General features: G+C 28.2%; 2 protein-coding genes and 2 non-coding genes across 4 annotated transcripts; 3 read left to right on the top strand and 1 right to left on the bottom strand.

The window, feature by feature from the left end:
• Nucleotides 1–1386: 1386 nt before the first annotated feature.
• Nucleotides 1387–1459, top strand: TRNAA-AGC (transfer RNA alanine (anticodon AGC)). Its single transcript has one exon. It is a non-coding gene; the product is annotated as a tRNA-Ala (tRNA).
• Nucleotides 1460–1489: 30 nt separating this feature from the next.
• On the top strand, nucleotides 1490–1629 carry LOC121203927 (small nucleolar RNA snoR74). Its single transcript, XR_005898860.1, has one exon. It is a non-coding gene; the product is annotated as a small nucleolar RNA snoR74 (small nucleolar RNA).
• Nucleotides 1630–13222: 11593 nt separating this feature from the next.
• Nucleotides 13223–15566, top strand: LOC121232039 (squamosa promoter-binding-like protein 13A). Its single transcript, XM_041117373.1, has 3 exons — nucleotides 13223–13872; nucleotides 14767–14909; nucleotides 14994–15566. Exons 1-3 carry the CDS (start codon nucleotides 13427–13429, stop codon nucleotides 15458–15460), a joined length of 1056 nt encoding a protein of 351 aa, XP_040973307.1. The 5' UTR covers nucleotides 13223–13426; the 3' UTR covers nucleotides 15461–15566.
• Nucleotides 15567–22790: 7224 nt separating this feature from the next.
• Nucleotides 22791–25412, bottom strand: LOC121232040 (gamma carbonic anhydrase-like 1, mitochondrial). Its single transcript, XM_041117374.1, has 2 exons — nucleotides 24923–25412; nucleotides 22791–23404 (listed from the first exon to the last, which is right to left on the bottom strand). The coding sequence occupies exons 1-2, from the start codon at nucleotides 25293–25295 to the stop codon at nucleotides 23028–23030; spliced, it is 750 nt and encodes a 249-aa protein (XP_040973308.1). The 5' UTR covers nucleotides 25296–25412; the 3' UTR covers nucleotides 22791–23027.
• Between the last annotated feature and the right edge of the window lie 2357 nt (nucleotides 25413–27769).

The raw sequence follows: 27769 nt of genomic DNA on the forward strand, positions 1-27769 counted from the left end.
AATTATTAGATTTTCGAAAGGGAAAAAATTATAAATTTTCTATTTAATCAAAGGTTAAAAAAGACTAAACTTAATTTATTAATTTTGGTTTGTCTCAGTAGAGTCTTTCAGTGGCATGTTTCGATCCCCTTCCCCATTACTTAAAAAAAATAAGCCACTGATTCAGATACAAGATACTATTATTACCGCCTGGACAATTAGACACTCAATCTGTAATCGCAATGGCCCAATTGCAAGAGCGGAGCTTTTTACTAACTAAGCTATATCCCTTAGCCAAGTGGAGCATGCATGAAAGAGTCAGATGCTTCTTATATTCTTTTCCTTGGCGCCAAAGAGTGGCCAATCGTCATCCGTTTTACGATCCAAGCATAATTCTATTCAAGTCGGGGGTGATATTCAAGTAAAGTACTCTTAATAATAATGATTCTAGGATTCAAACTTGGTCCAAATATTTAGAAAAAAAAATCCACTTCCACTTCTTCTAACTACTTGTACATCTTTAACATATATAAAAACTAAATACATAGTTTATTGTAGCTAGGCACCATAGAAAAAAAAAGGAAGGGGAGAGAGAAAAATGGAAAGAAAGAATGTCAAATTTTAGGTTTGGTCCTTTTATTATATTCATATTTGAGATTTAGCCCTTATATTTAATTTGACATAATGTGTTGATTTACTTTTACAATATAATTAGTTAGCCAAATAATTAACATGGTTTATAGTTTTAGTTCAAATGCTCAAGTGGATTTTTCTTTAAAAATACTCATTCCAATAAATTTTTTTTGTTAGTATGATTAGTTAGAAGATGATTAAGCCTTGATGTAGTTAGGAGAGGTTTTTTTAATAAAAGACCCATGCCATTATGTTAATTAGAATAATTAAAAGTGCTAGCTATTTGGAATAACCAATTATATAATAAAAATAGAAGGATCAAATTATGTCAAAATTAAAGTAGAAGAATTTAATTCTAAATTTAAGCATAATAAAGGACCAACACTATAACTTGACCAAGAAAGAAAAGAGAAAAAAGGACAGAAAATAAATAAAGATAAAAAATAAAAGAAATTAGTTTTTAAGGTATTGTATATTTATAAACTATGTATTTAAATTGTTTTCTATGCTATATTTAAGAAAAAAAATGATAATTTCTATTTACGTGCTAATTTTCATGATTAAAACTCTATAATAAAATAATAATATTTTAGAACTTAAAAGATATTATTTATTAAATTTTAATTTAAAAATGATTAAAAACTGTAGATGCGGGGAGTTAAAAAACTAGTATTTTGTAAGAAAAGAGAAAATATAACCTATCGTTGCGGTCTTGAAGTTTCCGTTTTCTGTATTTAGTTGTTTTCTATATCTATTGCATTGCGTACCCAACAAGGGGATGTAGCTCAGATGGTAGAGCGCTCGCTTAGCATGCGAGAGGTACGGGGATCGATACCCCGCATCTCCACAATTTTGAAATTAAACTAAACCTGATGGACGAAAAGCAGGGGCCTGTTTTCTTTATCATGAACCGGTCTCTCGTAAACCTCAGGGATATTGGAGTGATCCATTGTTCTTGGGTGAACCACAGCACTATTCCCTGTGGCTATTTGTGGTTCAGTAAATGATGGAACAATTATATAGATTTTTCTAATTTACTAAATAGTTGTCAAAAGTTATTTTTGTCAATTTTATTTTTATTATAAAATTAAATTTATGATAACTACTAAGGTATTGGATACTAAGTTTTAGTTCGATTGGTATCGATATTATTTTTAGAGTAGGAGGTCATGGATTCGAGTGTGTTAAAGCGCATTATCCTCCTATTTAAGGGGCAATGGGTAATTCTAGGCATTGTATAAAAAATAAAAATAAAACAAAAATTAAAACACTCATTTCCAAATAAATCATGTTTAAATCTTAAATTACCTTAGGAATGTATATATTGATCATTTTCTTTAAATATATCAATTAAAATAAGAATAATTAATAAATTTATTTTTTAAATTTAATTAATATATAAACATAACATAATAATTTACAAGAAAATTAATTAAAATGTAGCATAATTAAAAAGTAATATTAAGCATATTAAAATATATATAAATTATTTCTATTTATTTTCATTCTTTTTGCTAATTATTTTTCCCTTCTTTCATTTTCATTTTTTTTGGGTAAAGCAACTTTTAGTCCTTAAACTTTTATCATTTTTACCATCATCATTCCTAACTGTTTTTGGTCCAGTTAGCTTTGGAACTTGGCGGCTTTTTTCAATTTGATCCTTGAATTTGGATTTTGTTAAGGAATGATAATGTTACACTTTGAAATTGTTCTACATCATCACCTATTTTTTTTTTTAAAAGGCTAAATTCTTTTATAATTTTTGTATGATTTTTAAATATTCTTAGATTATCTCAGAGTTCATTTCATCACACCTTTACAGAATCCAAGATTAAGGATCAAATCGGAAAAAATTACGAATAAAAAAAGTTGAAGGACCAAATTGAAGAAATTATCAAATTCAAGGACTATAGGCTGCTTTATACCTTTCTTCTTTTATCTTTGTTTAAGTTTGAATTGCTCCTCTTTTACCCATTCACCAAATTAAAGAAAAGGAGGCTTACTATGTTGTTTTTATATAATTAGTATGCTATTCACACACGGCTTAATTATTTTTTATTAAATTATAAAGTAAAAATTTAAAAATTATAATTTTTTAAAAGTTTTTGTATGCTTTATATATTTAAAATTGAATATTCATACTTTTATTTTAAACAGTTGCCTATTTTTCAAATTTAAGAATTTAGGTCCACTTGTTAGCACTACTGATTTTTATTTTGTTAAATTTGCCAATGTGACCTTTTGAAACTAAAAAAAGTCACTTGACATCCATGTAATAAAAAATTTTATAATGAACTTGAATTTAATAAAAAAAATTTAATGGTACTAACAATTCTTAAAAGTTCACATCATTGTTATAAAAATTAAGGTATCAAATTATATCGAAATTAAAATATATAGATTAAATCTCAAATTTGAGCAAAATATAGAGATTAAATTAAAATTTAATCATTTTTATAATTTTTTTAAAAACTAAAGGGATTGGAATTGGAATTGACCCATTCTGTTCTCATGTCACAAAAAAATTAGACACTCTTTTTATTTTGCTTTACAAAATCCATTAAATTACATCACTATTAATATCTAATAATTTTGTTAAATTATAGTGAAATTCGTCTAAATTGAACAAAATAGGTTGAGAGCTAATTAAGATAATAATAAAAAAGTAAAGGCCAAATTAGTAAACAAAATTATGAAAATTGAATTTTTTTTTTGGTTTTTAAATAGAATTAAGGAAAAAGTTATCCAAAAACCTAAAATAGGACTAATAAAAATGAAATGAATAAATTCGTCTAAATCGATAAATAGAAAGATTATCTTTAAATTTTAATTCAATTTTTTTGGACAGAAAATTCTGATAAATAACTAAACAATAATGGACCCTCAAAGATTATTTTATCATCTCTTTGATTTCATGCATGACAACAACAATGTCCTAACCATTGACCAAAAAAATAAACAACAAAGAAGAAACCATGTATTAAATAATTAGTTGGAACTGGTAATAAAGGGATCAGAAATCATTTGAAAGAAAAATCAATTATTTATTATAAACTTTTAATAAAATAATTATTTTTTTGTTAAAATATGTCTACATAAATTTATAATTTAGTCTCTTTATTTTTATTTTTAGATATTTAGTTTTTTTACTTTTCAGATTTCAAAATTCATATTCAATTTTAACACTATTAATTTTTTATTAAATTTGTTGGTATGACAATTTGAAATATAAAAAAGAAGTAACTAAATAAATATTATAATAAATGTGAATTTAAAAAAATAATTTTAATAGTACTAACTATCGGACCTAATTTTAAAATTTTAAAAAGTAGAGAGATTAAATTTCTAAAAATAAAAGTATAAAGACAATGTATCTTCCTTCCTCAATTTTTATCTTCATAATTACTAGATTCGTATAAGAGAAAAGATAATTACTTGGTATCTTTTATGTTTATTTTATTGTTTACGTTTGATATTTGTACCACCTGTCACAATAATATTATCTTCAAAGTTTGAACTTATATTCTCTCTTTACAAATGTAATGTACGTTACCACTATTCCAATGCCTTGATATTTTATGTAAGATAAAAGCCAAAACTAATGCACACAATCTAAAGTCCTACTGAAGAACTACTCATTTACATACTTCTTTTTATTACATATCCATCAAGTGGTCATCATAAGAATATATTATTACTTTTATGAGGGCCTACCACCATTGCCAAAAATGAAAACGTTCTAAGCTTTCCCTTTTAATTATTTCACTTTTCCATCAAAAGATGCCGAGTGGATCACCTCTTACTCCAGTCATTATATGCAAGGAGGGGCGAAACCATAATTTTATTTTGTTAACTGTTGAAATGAACTTTAAAATTATTTGGGGGTAAAGCATGAATTTTGTATTAAAAACTTTAAATTGAATTATAAAATTTTAAGAAGGATTACCAAAGCAATTAACCCTTTGAGCATAGGGGCTAATCGGCCAAGTCCCTACGCCCTTGTATGTAAAAAATGTAGATATTAAATCAATCTAAGAATCGAGCTAATTAGGCCCACTCTAAACTGAATTGAATTTGGAATAGATTCTTTTTTATTTGGATAGGTTTAGTTTGATCAAACTAATGCGAATGGGTGAAACCATGGATTTTATGCTAGAAAGATGAGATAAAAATTATAAAATTTTGAAAGAGGAAAAGGGTTTAAATTGAATCATCAATTTTTGGGAGGGGTAAAAAGTGTAACTTTTTTCTTTTGACTAAGAAACTAAAAGGATTTAAATTGAATAATTAATAATTAGGAGAGGTTAAAATTAAAAAAAATCATTTTTCTTAAGGGCTGAAATTAAAATATTAATTTTATTGAGAGGCCAAAAGAGAGATTTTTCCAGCAAAAACCCATGCTTGCCATCTTGGCTTTGCCCTAGAATCAAAACTTGAAAGACCAAACAGTTTTCATGCTAAATAGTCCACATATCCAAGTGTTACCCTACTCATTCCAAATTCCAAATTCTTTCCGATAGATATATAAAAAGATTTAAATAAAAATATTATATAAAATTAAATATGTTTTAAATATAAATCAAACTTAAGAATTAATACTAAAAGCTTAAATTCAATTTGGCTCAATTTATTTTTTAAGTTTACGATATAATTATTTTTATATATTATGTAATTTATGTTATATAAAAACTATACTGTAATGTAAATATTTAAAAATAAATAAAGTTATTTATACTTAGATATTTAATAAACTTTCAAAAAAATTTAATAAATAATATAAAATTATCAACTATTAAGTAAAAGATTTTTTTTTTAAAAATGATATGAATAAGTCTAAATGAGTTTAAGTTAATTATATATAAATATAGGTGGCTTAAGCAAAATTCAACATTCATATTTCAAGTTGATCAAAACATAAATAATTATATATGGAAAAACAATCTTATATATAGTTTGTGAGTTTTTTAGACTCTACAAGTGAATTGAGAATGTATAATAAAAAATTAAATATATAAATAAATGAGACACTTGTGACAATTTCAGTCATGTTTGAGGAGTCTAAAAACTTTATAAGTTGTCAATTCAAATAATTACCTCTCAAAATTACACATGAACTTTGATTCATTGTGCAATTATACATATGAAATTTTAATTGTAGTTCAAATACATATATAAAACTTTGATTTTGATTCAGTTATACACGTTTAAAGAAATAAATAGATCAAATAATTTTATATTGAAAAATATAATTATTTATGTATGCAATGTGTAACATAAAATAGTGTTACATCGATAATGATGCTAATAATTTCTGAAAAATGAATCAAATCAAATTTCATATATAAAATTATGCAAAATAAAAGTTCATCCATAACATTGCAAATTAGATCAAAATTCATGTATAATTTTGACAATTATCTCTTATCCCATTTTAATATTATATATATTTCATCTTTCTACAAAGATATTATATCTTAATCTAATCCAACTTAATTCGACCTGTATACATAGCAATGTTGCAATGCCAAATAGGCTGGGGCTCGGGTATAATAATTTTTTTAGTCCTTCTAAGATTTAATTGTTTGGTTTTTTTTTTTAACTCTTTAATTATATGAGAATTTAATAATTGAATTTCAACCATTTTAACATAAATAATTTTAGCTTTGATTCCTCCACAAATTTTTAATTTCATATGAGTTTTGTCATACAAAAATTTTAGCTTCGTCCTTGCTTATTTATCAACAAATGATTAGAAGAAATGGAAGTGAATTTCTTCGTCGAAATTTGAATTAAATTCAAATACTAAAATCGTCAGAAAAAGTTTCACCTAAATACTATCCGCAATATATAAACTTGATCAAGACACTTGTGGTACTAAAAAAAGGCACTTACCCATAAAGTTTTGTTCGTAATTTATTGCAGCCTATATGCTCTTCTATTTCATCACGATGTGTACTGTACAGCATAGAATTAGTGTATAAAGAGATGGAAGAAAACGAGGGCCAAAACAACAGTGTTGCCGACAGCAAAATCTAGGATCCGTTGGTTTGAGTGGTTTGGTTTTGGTGTGGGACTTCACTTTGCAATTTGCAGACATGAAAATGGTGACAGTGTGTGAGTGGTGAGGAATACCACACGTTCCATGGCCGATAATACAGAAATAAATCAATCCACCCTTCCATTCCTTTTTAAAATTCCCCTCTTTTTTACAGCTGCGGTGGATGTTGTTGATTCCCATTATTAGCCAATGAGGTATTGGTAATGTTGGTAAAGGTTAAAGCCTTAAATTTAAAGTGTTGAGATTTGAATTTTGTTATATGTATTTTTGCAGGTGTGAATTCTCAGTCCAAATTTTATGCTGGTTTAAGTCTAAATTCTATCGATATTTATTTTAATTTAGTAATAATTTAATTATGGTCGAAATTATATAGATATATTGATTATAATCATTATTCTATTTGTACATTGTATTCCTTGAATCTAATTGTTGTTATAATAATTTCTTGTAACATAAATTATATTTACGCCTTAAATGGAAAAAAAAATCATCAACCATTTAATTGAGTTTTGAATAAAGTTGAATTGACTCGATTCATAAATTATGAAAAAATAAGTAAAAAAATTGATTAAACTTGTTAATTGGATAAATTGAAATGATCTTGAATCAAATCAATACAAATGAGATCAATTCAATAACATATGGTTCCAGTTTTTACTAATTTGTGTTTGAATATCATATTCTTCAAATTTAATTATGATGTGTTTTTGATTATTTTGAGTTCAAATTATTTCGATTATTTATTTAAATAATTTATATTTAAACCATCTGAAATTTGTTACGGGTTGTTATCGTTTTCATGGAGTTGTCTCTTCCTCGTATTAACGCTTCTGTCATTTAAATTTACTTGTTATTGTCAAACTGGGGACCTACGTTTCTACATCTTTTGTTTTCAATCTAATTCATATACATCGATGAAAACGTGAGTACTAAATTTAAAAAAAGAAATTATTAAAATTACATTTAAATTGCATCATATCATACAATTGGTCGAGTTATTTAAAGTGTGATTTGAAGTTAAGAGATAGATTTATGAACGCTATAAAGTCATTTCAATTTTAAAATGTTTGGGTCTCATCCAAAATATCATCGCAAGTTAATTAATTTTTTAAACTTAAAAATTAACTAACAGCTTCGAATAATGAAATTTAATAAATTTCGAATCATATTTATGCATGTATCAAAAAACCACTTTTAATGTAGAAATAGGTTATGATTTATTATTACAGGGGTTACGGTATAGGTTTAGTGAGCTATTGAAAAGAGTTAGTTTTAATCTATATTTTCTTTTGTTCTTTACATTGTGCACCAAATTTCGAAATATATGAAATAATACGAAATTAATATGATGAAACTGCTTCTAAAATCTCACTTCAACTATTCAAGATTTCATAAAAATTTACAACCACCAATAATTTAAAAACTTCAGAAAATAGATTGTAAATTAAATTATTTTGAATTAACTTTTACGTATCAATCGTATGATATGATGCAATTTAAATGTGATTTTAATTTATTTTTTTTTACAAAATTTGGTAGTCACGTTTTCATCGATGTATATGGATTAGATTGGAAACAAAATATATGGAAACGTGGCAAGCACTAATGAAACAATGGCCTTGAGATTGAACGGTAATAATTGTACTAATAACCATATTTCAATGAGGTCCCCAATTTGACAATCACAGGTAAATTTAAATGACAGAAGCGTTAATATGAGGAAGAGACAACTCCATGGAAATATAACAACCCGACATAATAAAAAGAAGAGGTAAATTGTTAAAATAGTTACTTTTGTTTATTTCATGTTATATTATAGTAATTTATGTTAACGTATTGTAACATTTTAATCATTCAGCCGTTAATTCTCGTTAATAGTATAACGGTAAGCTGATATGGCACGTTAAATCATCATTTCAAACAAAAATTTTAAGTTAATTTATATAATTGGTCCTTATATTTTTTCGTTTTGAGCAATTTAATTTTTTTATGACCTTTTAACTTTTTTTTCTTTTTTTTTCATTCTCTTTTCCTTCTCTCTCTCTTTGATTGATCTTCCTAATTTAAATTGTTAAAAAAATATAGGGACTAGTTTTAACAAATGAAAAATATAGAAAAATTACGTTAAAAGAAATGAAAGGAGGAAAACTGAGAAAGAAGGAGAAAAGAATGGAAAATAAAGAAAAAAAAATAGAGGAAAGTTCAAAGAATATGAAAGGAAAAAAACAGCTCAAAACGAAAAAAAATATAGGAACCAATTGTATAATTTAACCTAAAATTTTCATTTGAAATGATGAGTTAACGTGCTATGTCATTTTCCCGTTAACGACAAATAACGCTCAGTGACTAAAATATTGCAACATGATAAGATAAGTGACAAAAATATAACATTTCAAACATAAGTGATTAAAATATAACTTGAGACAAATAAAAGTGATTATTTCTATAATTTACCCTATTGTAATCGAAATAATAAAACATATATAATATGAATTTTTTTGGACAATAACAACTAATTACTTATTTACTTGGGTCGAATAATTTATGTATTCATTTGAGTGTCATTTCTACAAATAAAAATTAGTGAATCCCTAAAAGGGTTTTTTTTTTCTTACAGGAATAAAGCAAATAAAAATTTTATTTAAAAAATTAGATTAGTTTTTTAGGTTATTAGGGAAAAAAAACAAATGTTGGAAAATAGAAGAGATTAACAGCCATATCAAGTCACAAAATTATTATTATATGTAACTCTTTTATGAAATTGTTACTTAACATGATAATTTCTCTTCCCGTGAGAGCAACTTGTGACATTTTCGATTTTTTTTTTAAATAACATGGTGATTTACCTCTCCAACTATGAAAATTTTGTACTACTTTTATATATATAGTTTTCTTTTCAAAAATAACTCAAATAAATTAATTACTTATAAAAATAATTTACTTGTAAAATTATGTATGAAAATAACCCGTTTTGGATAGTGAATCTCAGTGTTGCTGTTATTATTGGCAGTACCACCCTTCAAAATGGGCCTATCATTGCCTGGTTTTATAAATATATATATATTTTTTAGTGTCGTTATCATTGGCGAAACTAGACTGAAATGTGAATATATAAAACGTTCAGGGACTTGACGAAGCAATTATTCTTTTTAGACTTGATGACAAAAAAGGGTGGCGCCGTGATTACTACGGCACCCAATTAAATACTTTTAAACTTTTAATTTATTAGCATGTTAGGTCTGTCCCTTTTTGAAATTAAATTTAAATAGTCCTTAAAAATATAAAAATAAAAAAATAAACTCTTTTTATTTTTTTAAAACAATAAACTTTAAAAATTATATAAAATTATTATTTAAATTACTCAAATATATCCCTAAAAAAAATTCCTCAAGTTCTAAATAAGAAATTTTTACTTGAGAAAAATTCTTAAGGGATATATTTCGGTAATTTAAATAAAGAATTTTATATAATTTTTTTAAAGTTTATTGTTTTTAAAAAAAATGAAAAAGGTTTATTTCTATTATTTTTATATTTTCAAGGGCTATTTAAATTTAATTTCAAAATGGGATAGACCTAACATGGAAATAGACCAAATGTTTAAAAGCATTTAAGTGGGTGTCGCCAAAAGCCATTTAAGTCGGTGTCGCCAAAAGCCACCGGGCCACCCCTTCATCTAACTTAAAAAGGGTAATTATTTCATTAGGTCCCTAAATATTTTATATAATCACACTTCAATTGCTGCCAATAGCAAAAGTGGCACCCAATTTTTTTTTTAAACCAGCCAATGATTGGCCTATTTTAAGATATGTATATATGACAAAAATAAAAAGATAAGAATTGGTCGTTATAGAATAGTCAAGAAAACAACTCGAAAAATATCATTGAAGCTAACTGAAGTAGATTTCCGTCAAGATTGAAGATTCTAAGTTAATTTCTTAGGAGATTATAATGAGATTCTTTATTTCTTTTGGTTATACTGTCTCTTGGATTTTTATTATTTATTTTTATTTTCAAGCATGAACTAATTTTCTAAATACATAAGAGAGATAAACCCTATGATGAGTTCTGACTTTTGATTTTTTATTTTACACAATAAATACTTGGTTTATTGGTCTCGATTATGTGTGCTTAATTCTTGGTTTGATATTTATATATTATTGATCCATGTTTAATGTGCTTAAATCAGAAGAGGAATAAGCCCTATTTAAGAGTAGATCTTGAGTAATTGAGTGGAGATGCATGCAATCTTAGAAATAGGAAGACATAAATCTATCGGATTAGAGTCAAATCTAATATAGGAATCCTTAGCACGAGTTAATGCGATATAGATGTTTTAATTAAAAAGAAATTTCAATTAATCAAACTAGAGTTAGTTGTTCTTACTCTCAAAAGAGATATTAATATAATTTAGGGATTTCTATGGGTCAAGTTACTAAGTAAAAAATTTGCGTAATTTAGATGGATAATAATAGATAAAATCTAAGTGAATTATTTTTAGGTATTGTTTTGTTTCTTGGTTGTTAATAGTTCATTTTCGTGGTTTGTCCTTTGTCGTGTTCGTTAGTTAATTATAGTTTTAATCAATCACTTGAATTTATCAATTAAATAATAGAAAGATAATAATTACTAATACTTGTAGTCCTCGTGGAAACTATATCTTTGTTCACTATAACTATACTATTAATTGATAGCTGCACTTGCCTTAATCAAATATTTATTTAGTTTAGACGCATCAGGCAACGACAACACCAAAATTCATTGTTTAAAACAGGTCATTTTCGTATACAATTTTACAAGTGAATTATTTTCTTAAATAATTAATTTATTTGGACTATTTGTATATATACTCAAGACCAAAATTTTCTTAATAATTTTTCAATTTGGCTTTTTTAAAAATAAAAACACTGATATTGAAAAAAAGAAACCGTGGATTTCTGTGCTTTAAATTCAAGCCAGTGTCACATCCCTGCAAATGAGGTCCAACCAGCATGCAAGTAATATCTTTTTCCATTATTCTTTAGCAAACTTTAGATAGTAGACATGTGACTAATTTCCTCTTCCTCTTCCCATGTTACTTTATTAGGTTCTAATGGGTTCCTTGTCAGTAACAAGGTTAAAGTTATATTATTAGTCCTTCTACATTAGGAAAATTGTGAATTTAATCTTTATATTTTGATTTAATTATTTTTAGTTTTTTTATATTTTTTAAGTTTCTGTTAAATTTATTAAGTTAAGTTTTATTATTTCCTAAATCCGATGTATTCAACATATTATTATATGTGTAATGCTATGCCAAATTGTTATTTTCATATATTACTAAAAATCCAGTTAATAGATTACCAACTATCATTTTGTGTCAAAACTAAAATTTCAAGTCAGCTTTCTATTTCCATATATTACTCACTAAAAACCCAGTTAATGGATTAACGATTATCATTTTGTGTCAAGATTGAAATTTTAAATTTTGAAAAGTATAGGGACTTAGAATTATTCAATTAGATAATATAAACCAAATATATAACTATATGCATACTACAAGACTAGCAATTGAATTTAACCATACTAACTTAACTGTTAGTGTTTGGGTCATGATTAAAATTTCTAAATTCAAAAAGTATAGAGATTGAAATTGACCAATTTGAAAAGTACATAAACTCAAGTATAGAGACTAAATCCATAACTTTTGTAAAGTACAATGACTAATAGCAAGATTTAACCTATTATATATAGACCTTGGACTAGTTTTCTCTTGTTCATCTTCTATTACTTTAGAGCAAACTATACTTGTAATCACCCAACTATTAGTATGTTCCTTTTTTAGTCACCTAATTAAGAAAAGTTAGAAAATGATTGTCTAATTATTCAATTTTTTTCTTTTTCCGTCACCAATTGTTAAACGATTGATGGAAATATTACGTGGAAGCTTTTAAAATTAGCATAATAGAAACGTTATCTCTCAACATTTATACATTGTGTCAAATTAGTCTTGATTCTAAAAAATTTAACCCTCAACTTTTACATATTACTTAATTTGGTCCTTTTTTAAAAAATTTTGCTCCTCTTTGTGACTCTTTCACCTAAAAAGCTAATATATAAATTTATCAACTAATTTGGTCATAAATACACCAAACGATGGAAACAATAATTAATTTTCATCTTTTCTCATTCTTTTAAAATTAACCCTTAATGTCACAAATAAAAGTAAAACGGTAAAAAAAAAGATTGAAAGAAGAAGAAGACCAAATTACATGATGTGCAAATGTTGAGAGTTAATTTTTTAAAATCAAGAGTAAATTGACACAATGTATAAATATTGAGGGTTAAAGTTGTTATTATACCAATTTTAAAAGTTGTCAAGTTATATTTTTGTTAGTAACTTAACTGTTAGTGACCATAACTTAACTGTTAGTGACCAAAAAAGGAAATTTTAAATAGTTAAATGATCATTTTGTAACTTTTCATAGTTGAGTGGCAAAAATATAATTTATTAATAATTGAAGGGTTACCCATTACTTTCTTAGTTTTTAATGGAGTCCTTATCAATGAACAAATGTCTTGGAAAAAAATCTCCCCTTGGCTTGCATGTAAGCAACACTCTCTTCCAAACTTTTCTCTTAAACTCATTATTTGTTTTACCATTTATGAACTCTCTTTTTTTCCCTTGTTTTCCTATCTTTTGGGAACAACATTAGTTGTTATCATTTTTAACCAAAAAAGAAGTTTTTTTTTTAATTAGAGTATTCATCGTGGGAAGCAATGAATAACCCTTTCGCCGTGAATACTTTCGAAAGAGATAAACAATTGGATTGGAACTTGAGTAAGTCAAAGGGGTGTATGGATTGGAACTTGAGAGGTGCTACAACTTGCAATTTGCCTAAAATTGTTGAAGAACCAAGCTTTGATACAATCAATGGATCATCAAATGGGGATTTCTCAGTTGATTTGAAGCTTGGTCCATTGAATAAATGGAAGCAACCACCATTGTCAATGGAGTCTTCTTCTTCATCATCTTCAAAGAGAGCTGGAGCAAGCAACAACAATGGAAGCCATCAACAAGTTCGGTGTCTTGTTGATGGGTGCAATTCAGAGCTTAGTAAATGCAAGGACTATCATAGACGCAATAAAGTGTGTCAACTCCATTCCAAGGCTGCTCAAGTTTTCATTAATGGCAAAAAGCAACGATTTTGTCAACAATGCAGTAGGTATGATCAACGGTGGATCTTGGTGTTAAGATTTGGGGAGGGGTTAACTAAATTTTTTTAAAATTTGGAAGACTTAATGAGAATATTTAAAATTTTTGATAGATTTAGTTAAAATTTTCAAAGAAAAAAAAATTAAAGATTTTATGAGAATTGAGAACAATTTCAAAAGGAATTAATTAAAATTTTAGTGATAAATTCTAAACAGGGATTAACTAAAATTTTAAAAAGAATATTTCTAATGATTTCTCTCAGTTATGTATTTCCTTCTTCTGTTGTTTCTTTTGCTTTGCTGGATAGGTTTTTTTTTTTTTCAATTTCCTTATAATCTATATATCAAGTTAGGTTGGGATCAGATCATTATTTAGGACTAGATAAATAGGTCTCAAAGTTCATTCAAACAAATAATATTTATAAATGATTAATTTAAACTTGATTCATTCTTTCTTATATCATTCTGAGTCTCATAATATAGTACTTATACAATATATGTTTATCTAAGATCGGCTAAATTTTGTCTAAATTCATTAATTCGAAGCTTGATCCAACCATATTTTAAAAAAAAATTAAAATTGATTTATACAAATTTTAATATAATATTTAATAATTTTATTTGTTTTATTTTATTAAAATTTTAAGCATAAAAAAAATTAGCATTATTCTGTATTATTATATATTCAATTTTTATGTAAATAAATTATATAATAGAATATTGTATTACAATATTAAAAATAAATCATTTTAAATAATTTTTACATATTTGAAGTGCCTTCGGAAAATTATATGCTGATCCAATATTGATACGGGTTTAAACTTTGTTATTTCCTCATCTGATATTGTAATGATTAAAAAAAAAACAATCAAGCTATGTAAATTGTAGTGTTCTTTGTTTTGCAGGTTTCACTCACTGGAGGAGTTTGATGAAAGAAAAAGAAGTTGCAGAAAACGTCTCGAGGGACACAACCGCAGGCGAAGGAAGCCTCAGTCGGTGTATCCCCTCTCTCTCATGCGTCCTGGAACCTACTTCTCTGATCACCAAGGTCTGTTTTTGCTATCATCTTCATTTTCATACATGTAACTTGAATGCAAGTGTTGAATACGGATATGTCTGGCACCTTTTGCAGGTACTAAGTCGTTTCCATTCGCTAGTTTGAATGTACCTACTTGGCCTGGAGTTAACACGCAGGAACCCATAGTAAAAAACGACACTCTTCAGAATCGAACCCAACCCACCTGCCAGTCGTTCATTACCGCACCCGAAGGAAATGGGGGCAGCAGCAGTCACAATGTGCCGGGTGATAGGTTAGTACCTTGGATTCGAGATGCAGATTATGCTCTCTCTCTTCTGTCATGTATGCGGACACAACCTACGCCTGGGATCGGTTCGAGTAACCTCGTACAGTCTCACTCGTTCGCCTTTGTGCATCCCTCGAGACTGAGCCTCGCGGACCCCGTTGTCGAACCGATGGCATCACTTGCTGTTGCCAATGGCAGGGATGATAGGGTCCATTGTCCAGAAATGGTTCGCATGGATTGTGGTGAATGCTCTAAATCCCAAGACCCTCACACTCTTCCCTTTTATTGGCACTAGGAAATATTGAATCGAATTTAACCTTCTTTTATTTTGTTTTTTTTAAATAAAAGTTTAAATATGTTATTTATTTTAATTTTGAAACATTGAATCTATATATTTTTTTTTAATTTAAAAATATTGATCCCTTTGTTTAATTCTGTTGTTAAAGTTAACAATATCAAATGTAAAATAATTTTTTAACCCTCATCATTTACATTTCTTTGTCAATTTGATCTTTGCCTTTTAAAAAATATTTTTTTTCATATTTTAAATAAAAAAACATAAAAATTAAAAATATTATTTTAAAAAATAAAAACTCTTTAAATTCAAAAAATACAAAATAAAAATAATTTTAAAAATATAAATAAAAATTTTAAAATTCAATGTTACTTAAAGCGGATTAGATCGACGAGTCGGACTAGGAATTGATTGGGGTATCAGTTTGATGAGAGGTAAAAAATCGATTGAGCCGCAAACTAATACAAACTAGTTGAACCAAGCTAAAAAAATTGGTTAAACTAATTTCGAACTAGTATGACCAATTGGTTCCCTAAACTATCAGTCTGACTGATTATAAAAATAAATTAAATTGCCAGTTCAACTGTAACACCCCTTAACCCTTATTTGTCACCGGAACAGGGTTACGGAACATTACCAGACTTTTCAGATCAATTATGAATGTTACACATTCATTTGTCATTCATATCATAATATAATCATGCTACCCCTTTCATGGGTCCTCGAGGCCCAAAATACATGTTAAAAACAAATCGGGACTAATTCGAACACTCAACGAAACTTTTCGTGAAATTTTCAATTTTATTTTCTAGAAACAAGGCACATATGCCCGTGTGAATCTGGGACACGCCTGTGTGGTCTTAGGACACACCTGTGTCTTAAACCGTGTCTTACCTCGTGTAACTCTCTGACTTGGGTCACATGGCTGGCCACATGCCCGTGTGTTAGCCATGTGTCTCACACGGTCCAATCACACGCCCGTGTGTCTGGCCGTGTGGACTCAAAATGGGTCTTAAACATTAAGGTTACCATTCCCTGCAATCCTACACATCAAGCAACTCAAAACTATTTAAAATTCAGTTAAACACACTCTAAACATGTCAAAATAGACATTCTAAGTACCTAACCAATGTACCTTCATAGGCACTCTACCTAACTTATTCAAACACGCATGTGCAAATTTTTACTAAATAATCTTCTTGAAACCAATTATCATTATACCTATATGTTCACACATAACCAATATGATTTTATGCACCTTTTATGTTTATTCGACTACTATTTTATCTCTTATCATTCAATCATATCGGCATTTTAAGGCAATCATGCAAACACCACAATACCAAACACAAGCCAAATACATGACTAAGTTTAACAAAACACCTATAGACTAACCTTTAATCAAAATAACCTATACATGCCATTATAACCAGAATCAAGTCATCAATAATTACCAATAAAACCAATGGATAGTGTGATATAGCTCCGATAAGCTTCCAACCCGTTCGAGCTTCCAATAATCTGTAAGGTAAATAAATATAACAAATACGTAAGCAATGATTTCTTAGTAAGCTTATATAGTCTTTAATCATACTAATTTATTTCAATTACAAAACTTTACAAATAAAAAATAATCCAATAATGTTACCGTAATACTCATAAACTATTCTCACTAATTCACAAGGTGAACTAATCCATAGTATCACACATAGACTTATACCCTCAAGCTTAGTAAAATTTTATATAACTTTAACTCTTCCACACTTATTCCATATGCATATCATACAAGTCATATGCATATCATTTAGCCACGGTTACAAATTAATGCATTTAACCAAGCCTTATTCTAATTGGACACATAATAATTAGTTCCATAAGAAATTGCATAATCTAAACCTTACCATTCCTTCATGAACACTAACTTATTTTCATTTAAATACTTACCATTTCAATGCATCAAATAAATAAACAAATTACTATTCAACTAATAGCTTGGCACTTGCATAAACATCAAGCAACAACAATAGTTAGCATACTTGCACATCTTACGTATAAATTTAATATTGATAAACTTATTTTCACGACATGTTACCATATACATGCTTTCCTTGTATCAACATAATCACATATTTACATGTCACTTTTTAATATATTAAATAAATACCATTTCCATGTCAAGTTTCAATATGTCATGTAAATATCATTTCCAAGACATGTTTCAATATATCAATTAAATATCATTTCCAAGTATTTCAAGTATATACCAGTAATAATCATAAGTCTTTCCATATTAATTCATAAATATTTACAGATTATTCATAGTACATTCAATTCTCATTAATTTGTTATCTTAAATGGCTTTTCACATTTCATTATACAATTGCAATATCCATTCCATAGTTATTTCATGAGTATATAACTCACATATTCCATATATTTGCAACATATTTCACATTCTATTTTCGATTCACTATTTCACTTCCATTTCTCATACCATACCATTTCAATATCAATTATAAAACTTTATTATTCATTTACCCCTATTAACACGACTCGAACTCGGACGGATACACGGATCCAACCAAAACACACTAGTTTGGCACCCAGTGCCTCACCTAATAATTCGAAGTAATAGTTTGACACCCAGTGTCTCATCGGCTCCACCGAAGTAATTTGGTACCCAGTACCTTATCGAATTTATCCAAAGTAACAATTTGACACTCAATGTCTCATCGACTCAAAGTCGAAGTAATCCTTGAACACTTCCAATCCTATGGCATGTCAACTATATCTGACTTAGCCCGATACAATTAATAGGGTTTAAAATCACTTTTCAATTTCAGCCAATATTCATTTCAATTAAATAATCACAAATCCTCAAGAATTCAACTCAATATCATAATATCAAATACTCACCTCATTCCACTTATCATACACATTAAATAATAATTACAACAATTAATATTCACGTACCATCATTTTTATGAATTTCGTGTATATTTATTTCAATAACAATTCATAATCATGAATATACATCAATTTTCCATGTCACTAACCAAGTCATTCCAAATCGGAGAACAACTTACGGATGTGAGTAAATCGTTTTCTTTGTGCCATAACCCAGTTATGGTCTTTTCATTAAAATGCCATAGCCCAGCTATGGTCTTACATTTAAACATTGTCATGGCCCAATCATAATATTATCCATTAATTCATCATTTGCACTGAATGGCTGTACTCAATCCGGCGTTCCATTTTTTTTTATCTTTTCAATTCAATTTCATAGTTTCAACAATAATTTATTTTCAACAATAAATATAAATATATATATTACCATTCATCAATTTAACACATAAATATTAAGGTTTAACCATACAAACTTACTTGAGGTAAATTGTGAAAGTTGTAGTAATTTAGGGACTATTCGGCTAATTTCTCTTTTTCACGTTTGTCGTCGGATTCTTGATCTATAATATAAAATTATTCATTCATTAGCATCTAATTCAATTCTAATTCACTTTACAATTTATACCTTTTAATTTTTGAAATTACACATTTACCCTAAATTTTTACAGTTTTTACAATTTAGTCCCTTATCAATTGAGCTAATTTTTCTCAATTAACACTTTATCTAATTATTTTAGGCTACCAGACAGCCAGTAATATTCAGAATTTCAATAACAAACCCTAATTCTTAACATTTTCACAATTTGGTCCTAAAATCAATATCTATCAAAATTACTAAATAAAATCATCACATAACAAAATTAGAGCTTCAATTCCATGTTAATTCATCATAAAATTCAGCACTCATCAATGGTAACTTTCAAAATTACCCATGAAATCAAAAACTAATGAAATAAATAGTTGGACCTAATTGTAAAAGTCTTAAAAACACAAAAATCATAAGAAAAGAGCAAGAATTGAACTAACATGGTGTAAAAAAATATGAAAAATCAGCTTAGAGGACTCTCCTATGGCGTTTTTGGCTGAAGAATGATGAAAAAATATCTAGATTCTCAATTTAGTCTTTGTTTTATTTGTTTTATTTACTAAATTTCCAATTTTACCCCTCGCTCACACTAATTTTTTGTTATTTCTTGGACACACATGCCGTCCAGCCTTATACTAAGTGTATAATTTTCTATTTGGTCCTCCCTTAATTACCTCTTAAGCTATTTAATTATTTTAACAAGTTTTGTACCTTTTTCAATTCAGTCCTTTTTAATTAATTAATTACCAAAATGTTAAAATTTTCTAACGTTTAATACTAACACAATAACACTCTGTAAATATTTATAAAAAAATTTACGGCTTGGTTTATGTAATCGAGGTCTCGGTACCTCATTTTTGAAACTAATTAACCCAATAAATCTTTTAAAACATAAAATTCACTAATTCAAAAATATTTCTAAAATCACACTTAACTCATAAATAATGATTAATAAATTTTTTTTCAAACTCACTCGTGGGATTTAGTGATCTCGAATCACTGTTTCCAACATCATTAAAAATTGGCTATTTAACCAGTTTGTACAGGTTCATAGGTCAACCGATTTTTAAAATTTTTAAACTTTTTTAACCTTCAATATTACAATTTTTTGTCAATTTGGTTTGTACCCTTTAAAATTACGTATTTTTAAAAAAAATCAAAATTTACTTTTTTCTTATATTTAACAAAAAAACATAAAAAGTTATATTTTAAAAAATATATGAAAAAAAACTCTTTAAAATAAAAAATAAATTTTAAAAATATAAAAATTCTAAAATTCAATGTTATTTAAATCGGATTAGACGAATTGGATTAATAATTATTTGGGATATCGATTCGGGGAGAGGTAAAAAACCGGTTGACCTACAAACTGATATGGATTGGTTGAATTAGGCAAAAAAACAAGTTAAATTGGCAGTTGAACCGATTTTTATAATTTTTAAATTTATTTTTGATATTTAATAATTCATTTGCTTTGAATCGGTGGAATTGGTCGTTTTGAGAACCAATTGGTCAGACTAATTCCAAATCTATTCAACCAGATCGTATCGATTCACAAGCCAACCATTTTTTTTATCAATACCCCAGCCAGTTCTCGGTCCAATTGGCCGGGCTAGTCCATTTTAGATAATATTAAATTTTAGAATTTATTTTATATTTTAAAACTTCTTTTATTTTTTTAATTTTAAAGTGGCTTTTATATTTTTATATTTTTTATTTTAAAAATATTTTTAAAAATTTTTATGTTTTATTTAAAATATAAAAAAAATAGTTTTAAAAATTTTTATGTACTTTTAAAAGGTAATGACCAAATTGATAAAAAAAAGAACTACAAATGTTGAAAGCTAGAAATATTATTTTACCTTTGACACTGTTAACTTTAATGATAAAATTAGAGAAACTAAGATTTTTAAATAAAAAATTATAGAAACTCAATGTTGAAAATTAAAATATAGGGACAAACACAGGGAAATGATTTCTCCAATCATATTGGACTGAGAAAATTAAATAACATTATATTAATTTTTATACATCTAAACCAAATGTCATAAAATCTTATTGAGAAATTATAGTCAAAAATGTATAAAAAGTATTTATAAAATTAAACTATATGTTATCAATTCTTATTGAAGTAAAAAAAATTACAATTAAAAACATAAAAAGCCAAATTTTACCTAATTCTATCCTCAACTAAATTAAAAATTTTGAACCTAGTTCGAATTATAGAATTATTATTGTCGGAAGAGTTTATCTAAATATCATCCTTGCTCAAACAAAATTAATCTCAAATTGTAAAATAGAAAAAAAAACATGTAATTATACCAAATAATAATAATAATTGATAAGTGACAAAAGTAACATGTTATAAACTCATTTTTAATACGTTTTTGGGTGATTATTCGATGTCAATGGTGAATTTTATGCTCATAATCTTTTAAATTCATGTTTTTATATTTAGGAGAGTATTTAAAAGCTAAAGGAATAAAAACGAGTGAAAATCGAAAAGTCTGAGTAAGGTATAGGAGTCACATAGCTTGACCCCTTCCACACTGTCGTGTGAGTCATACGAGCTACCACACAGTCATGTAGCAAGTCGTGTCGATTTCGCGAATTGGCACTCTAAACTACGGGAAAACGCGATTTTTAGGTTTTTCAGGTATTCTAATAATATATGACAAAAATGAGAAGATAGGAGAGAGCCGGCATATAATATTTAAGAAAACAACTCGAAAAACACCATTAAAACCGATTCTGAAGCAGATTTCTGCCAAGATTAAAGACTCCCATTTGATTTCTTTGGAGATTATAATGAGTTTTTTTATTTCTTTCGACTGAATTGTATTTTGGATATTTTTGTTTTCAAATATGAACTAATTTTCTAAATACCTAAAGAGATGAACCCTATGATGAATATTGTCTTTTGATTTTTATTTTACGTAATAAATATTTAGATCTTGTTCTCAATTATGTGTGTTTAATTCTTAGTTTGATATTTCTAGATTATTCATCCATGTTTGATGTGCCTAAATCAGAGGGGGAATAGACTCTGTTTAATAATAGATCTTGCATAATTTAGGGATTTATACGGATCAAGTTACTAAGTAAAGAAATTGCATAATTTAGATTGATATTGACAGATAAAATCTAGATAAATTTTTTCTGGGTATTGTTTCGCTTGTTGGTTGTAAATCGTTTAATAGTAGTCTTTGTGGGAACAATATCTTTACTCATCGTAGCTATAATATTAATTGATTGATAGGTACACTTCCCTTAATCAAATTTTTAATTAATTTCGAATGCATCAATAATAATAACCATCAAACCACCTTAAAACCCTATAAGCCAAATAAAAATCAAATATTGAATTTTTCTTACCAGCCATATGTTAACACATAATTGGATACTAGTATTGCTCAATGTTTTTTAAATCGAATCAATGATCAGACTGATCAGGTCATAGATTCGATTAGTCCAACTGATTTGATTAAAGAATTATTAAAAAATAAAAATAAAAATCCCTATTCGACCAATTTGTGCTAAATTTCAAAACCTATTCAAAACCCTTTTTCGAATCCAACCAACCAATCCGGTTTAATTCAAACATCCTTGGTATTGATATGATACTCCAAATACTTAAAAGATTTTTTTTTAAATTAAAAAATTGCATATCCATATGAGAGAACAATGTGATCCAAAAGCTAGTAGCTAGGGCTTAATTATATAAGTCTCACAAACAAAATTCATCAATCATTCAATTTGATTTTTGAATTTTAATGTAAAAAAAAAAACTAGCAAATTTGTAATGCCTTTAAGGGCAGGACTATCACAAGAGGACAATAGAAAAAGTAACCTCAACATAGAATGTGCTCGGCATAATCCACAAGATGCTTCAGTTGCAACTATGTTCCATTTCATTGGAACTCACAAGTTTAGGGTTTTTTCTTTTTCCGACAGCCAACACGATCGAATACATGGATAAACAAAAAGAAAAAGGGTTCTTCGACGTGTTTACCAGACTGCTTATTTCGTTGCATGGAAAAACTCATCTATGGAAACATGAAAATCAAAAGGCAATCAAATATTTATTCCCAGGGACTTCTTGAGCTTCTCAACTTCCAAATATACTGTTGAGTATGGAAGGAACTCTGAGAAATGTTCTTTGCTCAGGTCATTGATTGCTACCGCGAGTTTAGGGATTTCTAAGGTTTCTTCATGGGTTAGAGCTCGAACAAACCTGGCTGGATTACCTGCCCAAAGTTCGCCGGTTGGGATTCTCCTGCCTGGAGGTACTACGGAACCAGCTTCAAGGATTGAGTGTGTTTCCACCAAGGAACCTTCCATGAGAATAGAATGCTGTCCGATAATGCACTCCGGTTCAATTGTGCATGACCTCAAGAGACTGTATGCACCAATTGTCACAAACCTCTCAATTGATGTCTCAGCTGGAAGTCCTGTAATATAGAAAATGCTTCGATTTAAATAGTCATAATTCAGAAATGGTATTCGCATGATGATGCGAATGAGGAATTGAAATTGACTAGATCATAGAAATGACACATGGACAGAATAAAGTTCTCAACAAAGTAATTGCATATGTGATTCATTTTTACATCATACATTCACAGCATAAACAATTGAAAATATCTCCAGTTACACACGACAAGTATTACTTGCAGTCAAGCATAGGCATGCAGGATCCAAGAGCCACATTATAAAATAATAACAAAAGAGAAGCTACCGATAAACATGACTCAAGAATGAACCAGTTCTTAACAGTCAAGTGAACTCATTGTTCCAAAAACAAGAGGTATTTTCAGGAGGACATGTGATAGAAATAACAAGAAGCAAATTGCAACAGGCTTTTCATCATCAGCACATAAACCTTATTACAGTAGAACACCCTTTGGAAAATGTGGGTGAGAATAATCTCACTAAAGCTATTATCAAAGAGAAAAACCACTATGTCTTCACTTCTACAGCTGCTATGCGTAACATATATAGACACTAAATTGTGAACAAAAGACGATATGATAGCTCCTGGAGCTCTATCTATCTACTAGAGGAGGCAATAGAAATGAAAATTTTATCAAACAAGATTGTTTAGGGGGTTAAGGGGTTCATAAGACAAATATTTCTGTTTTTTTGGGGGGCACATATAAGATCATGTTTTAAGTATCCCAGAGTGAAAACATGTAAGCTTAAGTCTGCACAATGGAACATGGCAAAAGAACCGTGTTAATGGCTTATACTGATTACAACTTGGCATCAAAATTTACATTCTTAGCAACTATAAGAGCTACATTAAAGACGGATTTTTTTACCCTTTTCATATGATGTTTGATCCTTGAGTTCTGGGTATTTTAACAATCAAATGCCGAAGATAATAGATTATCCTTAAAGCTATTATCCAATGGATCAGCATGTAGACCTCAGAATAAGGGTGTGACAATAATGAAGCTAATTATGGATATAAAGCTCCAAATGATACCTAAATACGAATTGTTATTGCATCTAAATTGTGAGGCTCATAAATAAAATAAAAATAAAAACTAAAAAATTGTTTCCTTCATTGAATAAATTAGCTAGTTTCGTATTAAATGGACATCAAGAGCCCCTAAGAAGCTTTTCAGCTGCACTGAACACATTCGAACATAATGCACAAGTCTCAATCAGTTAAAGCTTCGACTAATTTACACGGTAAATTAACACCAAAAACAAATCTAAATTCAAGCTAAATTTTGATTATAAACAGGTACTCAGAAACCCTAAATAAAATTCGGGGTAACAATTTTAAGCTGCATTGAACAAATTCAAACATAATAATCAATTATAGCGTTGACCGTTTTAGCTTATTCGAAAGAAAAAAACACCGAAATAAAGAATTTTAATTATAAACAAGTAAAAAAAGTCAGAAACCCTAAATTTTATTTAAAAGAAACATCAGGAAAAAGAAATGAAAAGAGGATTACCGGTAGGTGAGGACCAAGCGGCGTGAATGACGCAGCGTTCCTGGACATTAGAGCAGAATCCAACGGTGATCTTGTTGAGATCTCCACGTAGGACGCAGCCGTTCCACACCGACGCTCCGTCGTAGACGGTTACTTGACCGGCCAAGACGACATTAGGTGCCACATAAGCGTCGACGGCGACCTTAGGGACCCACTGTCCGAGAGGGATTATCTTCCTTTGGCCCCTGTAGTCCCACTTGACTCGATCCGACGACGGCGAGATCGTTTTCGCCGACTCCGTGGCGAAACAACGGGATGAGATTACGTGACGGTGAGCGGAGAAAGCAGAGGCCGCGGCCTTCCTGGAGATGCGAGCTGCTATGGATGTCGCCATTAGTGGTGGCAAACTGGCAATGGAGTGAAGGAACACAAGGGATTTAGAGCTTCAACACGAGTGAAGAAATGGAGAGAAAAGAGAATATTTTTAGTGGGTTTCCTGATTAGCCCAATCTTATCTATCATGGGCTATGCCGGGCCCGATTTAAAGGCCCGCCGAAAATGTTGGAGGGTTTAAGTCAAAAAATAAGCCTGAAAAATAGGGTTAGACAAAAAATAAAATCCGTTTAAAAAATGGATCGGGCCTCGTGTAAGGTATTTTTTGTCCTAAGCCCGGCCTGGCCCGGCCCGAATCTATTAAAGGACAAAAAAATCTATTTTTTTAATATTGTACAAAACTTATTTTATTGTTAATTTTGTTATTATTTTAAAGACATTTGTTAATGTTGTTATTATTTTAGAGACATTTACTTGTTAAGTTGTATCTATTTTAGTGTTATTTAAGTATATATATTTTTTAAAATTTATTTTCAATTTGTTGGGAAATATTTATTTTGATGTTTTTAGTATTTTTGATGTATTATATATTTTTTAAAATTATATAAAAAATAATATGGGCGGGCTGAGTTGAGCCCGAGTTTTAGCATTTTTATTTGGGTCGGGCTTGAACAAAATTTTAAGCCCATTTTTCAAGCCAGGCCTAGCAAACGGTCCTGAACTTTTTAGTTGAGCCTGGCTCGGCCCATATTTGGACCAAAAAATCAAGTTCAGATACTAATTTAAATCAATAAGCCAAATTCAAGTACCTAATTGAAGTAAAAAAAAAACTCTTTAGATGCCAATTTCAACCTTAATGTACCAAAATGTATAGTTACTGAAAAAGTAGTGTTACTAGTTTTGTATCCTTCAAACTTTAGTTTTAGCTTGTTTGAGAGTGAAGTTTAGTATAAATGTATGTTTTGTTTATTTAGAACATAGCATGGTTTAACCATGCATTTTGATTTGGTTTTTAGCATTTAAATAAATCTGATGTAATTGTCGATTGAGTTTTAGTTCGATTGGTATCGACATTGTTGTTAGTGCAGGAGAATGTGAGTTCGAATGCGCTGAAGAGCATTATCCTCCTATTTAAAGGTTGGGAGAAACTATGAATAATTCTAGGCATGTTACCAAAAAGAGCATATATGATAAAAACCTATAATTAACAATTCATCTAGTACAACTATTAATTTATGCTTGATCTACCCTTCACAATAAATAATTATAACCCCAAAGTTAAACTCAGATTATCACAATCACTCTCCCAAAAACCAACAAGTTGAATCTCACTTAAACTAAATCATGATCAGCTCCTTGGTAAATAAGTCCCCTTCTTGATTTAAATCTAATTGCAAGGAATCTTTGTCATAAGTTGAGCTTTTAACCCCATCAAAATTGTCTTTATCACTTGAATTAACTTAAATAATATTCAAACCAAACTCTTCATTAATCAGCTTTCCATTGACTTCGAAACACTTCCAAAATATAAAAATAATAATCTTCAATCATCTTAAATTTGCCTATTTCTTCTTTAAATCATTCAATTGAATAATAATCTCATTAATCTCATCTCTAATGCCTTTCATTTATTGTTCAACAAAATTAAATCAAAAGTCATACTGTTAAAAAGTGAAACGCTGCTTTTTTTTTTTTTTTTAATTGCCACTTCTAGGATGAAGTGTAACAAGAGAAGCATTCAAAGTTTCTTAACAAAATTAAAAAGACTATTCTCATCTCTAAAGCTCATACCATAAATATCTCTCAACCTAAAAATTGACCCATAAACACTTTTTTTCAAAGTTCTCAACAGTGTTCTTTTTTTTTTTTCCAAAATCACTTTTAAGTATTCCTAAACTAGTTATGAGACTTTAAATCATAATAAAATTAGAGAAAATCCTGTACCATTTACGCCTAATAAAACTCAAACCAAAAATGAAAAAATTCCTATGAAATGCAATTTGATTATGGATGATTTCCGCCTATTAATTTACAATTCAAATATATATACATATCAATACATAAAACAGAATTCAAACTAAAGCAACAACAATAAGATCAATGACAAAAAGGAAAAACAACAAAAAGAAGCATTAAAAATGAGAAACAATATATTCGAAAAGGGTTAAAACCTGCTATTAGTCCCTGTATTTTATAAAAATGGTGAATTTAATCTCTATACTTTAATTTTATCATTTTTAGTTCTTTATTTTTTTTAAATTTTTAAATTTTAATTTTCACCTAACTATAACTATTGAGTTCGATGTGACAAATATCTACTTGTTATTTTCATGTATTACTAAGTAAAAATCTAGCTTCATCAAGGTTAACATTTCAAAATTCAGAAGGTATAAAAACTTATAATGATCCAAGTGGAAAACATAGACTAAATCTATAAATTTATATATAATATAAGACCAATAATTAAATTTAATCAAATAGATTTAATAGTTATTATTTAGATCTAAGCAAAATTTTTAAAAATCGAAAAATATA

Source organism: Gossypium hirsutum, chromosome A07, assembly GCF_007990345.1.
Source record: "Gossypium hirsutum isolate 1008001.06 chromosome A07, Gossypium_hirsutum_v2.1, whole genome shotgun sequence".
NCBI lineage: Eukaryota > Viridiplantae > Streptophyta > Magnoliopsida > Malvales > Malvaceae > Gossypium > Gossypium hirsutum.

Excerpts from the sequence above, each read along its gene's own strand:
- LOC121232039 (XM_041117373.1), top strand. The coding sequence starts at position 13,427 with ATGAATAACCCTTTCGCCGTGAATACTTTCGAAAGAGATAAACAATTG. Across the intron at positions 13,873-14,766 it reads TTTTGTCAACAATGCAGTAG|GTTTCACTCACTGGAGGAGT; the intron begins GTATGATCAACG and ends TTTGTTTTGCAG. Across the intron at positions 14,910-14,993 it reads CTACTTCTCTGATCACCAAG|GTACTAAGTCGTTTCCATTC; the intron begins GTCTGTTTTTGC and ends CACCTTTTGCAG.
- LOC121232040 (XM_041117374.1), bottom strand. The coding sequence starts at position 25,295 with ATGGCGACATCCATAGCAGCTCGCATCTCCAGGAAGGCCGCGGCCTCT. Across the intron at positions 23,405-24,922 it reads CGCTTGGTCCTCACCTACCG|GACTTCCAGCTGAGACATCA; the intron begins GTAATCCTCTTT and ends TCTATATTACAG.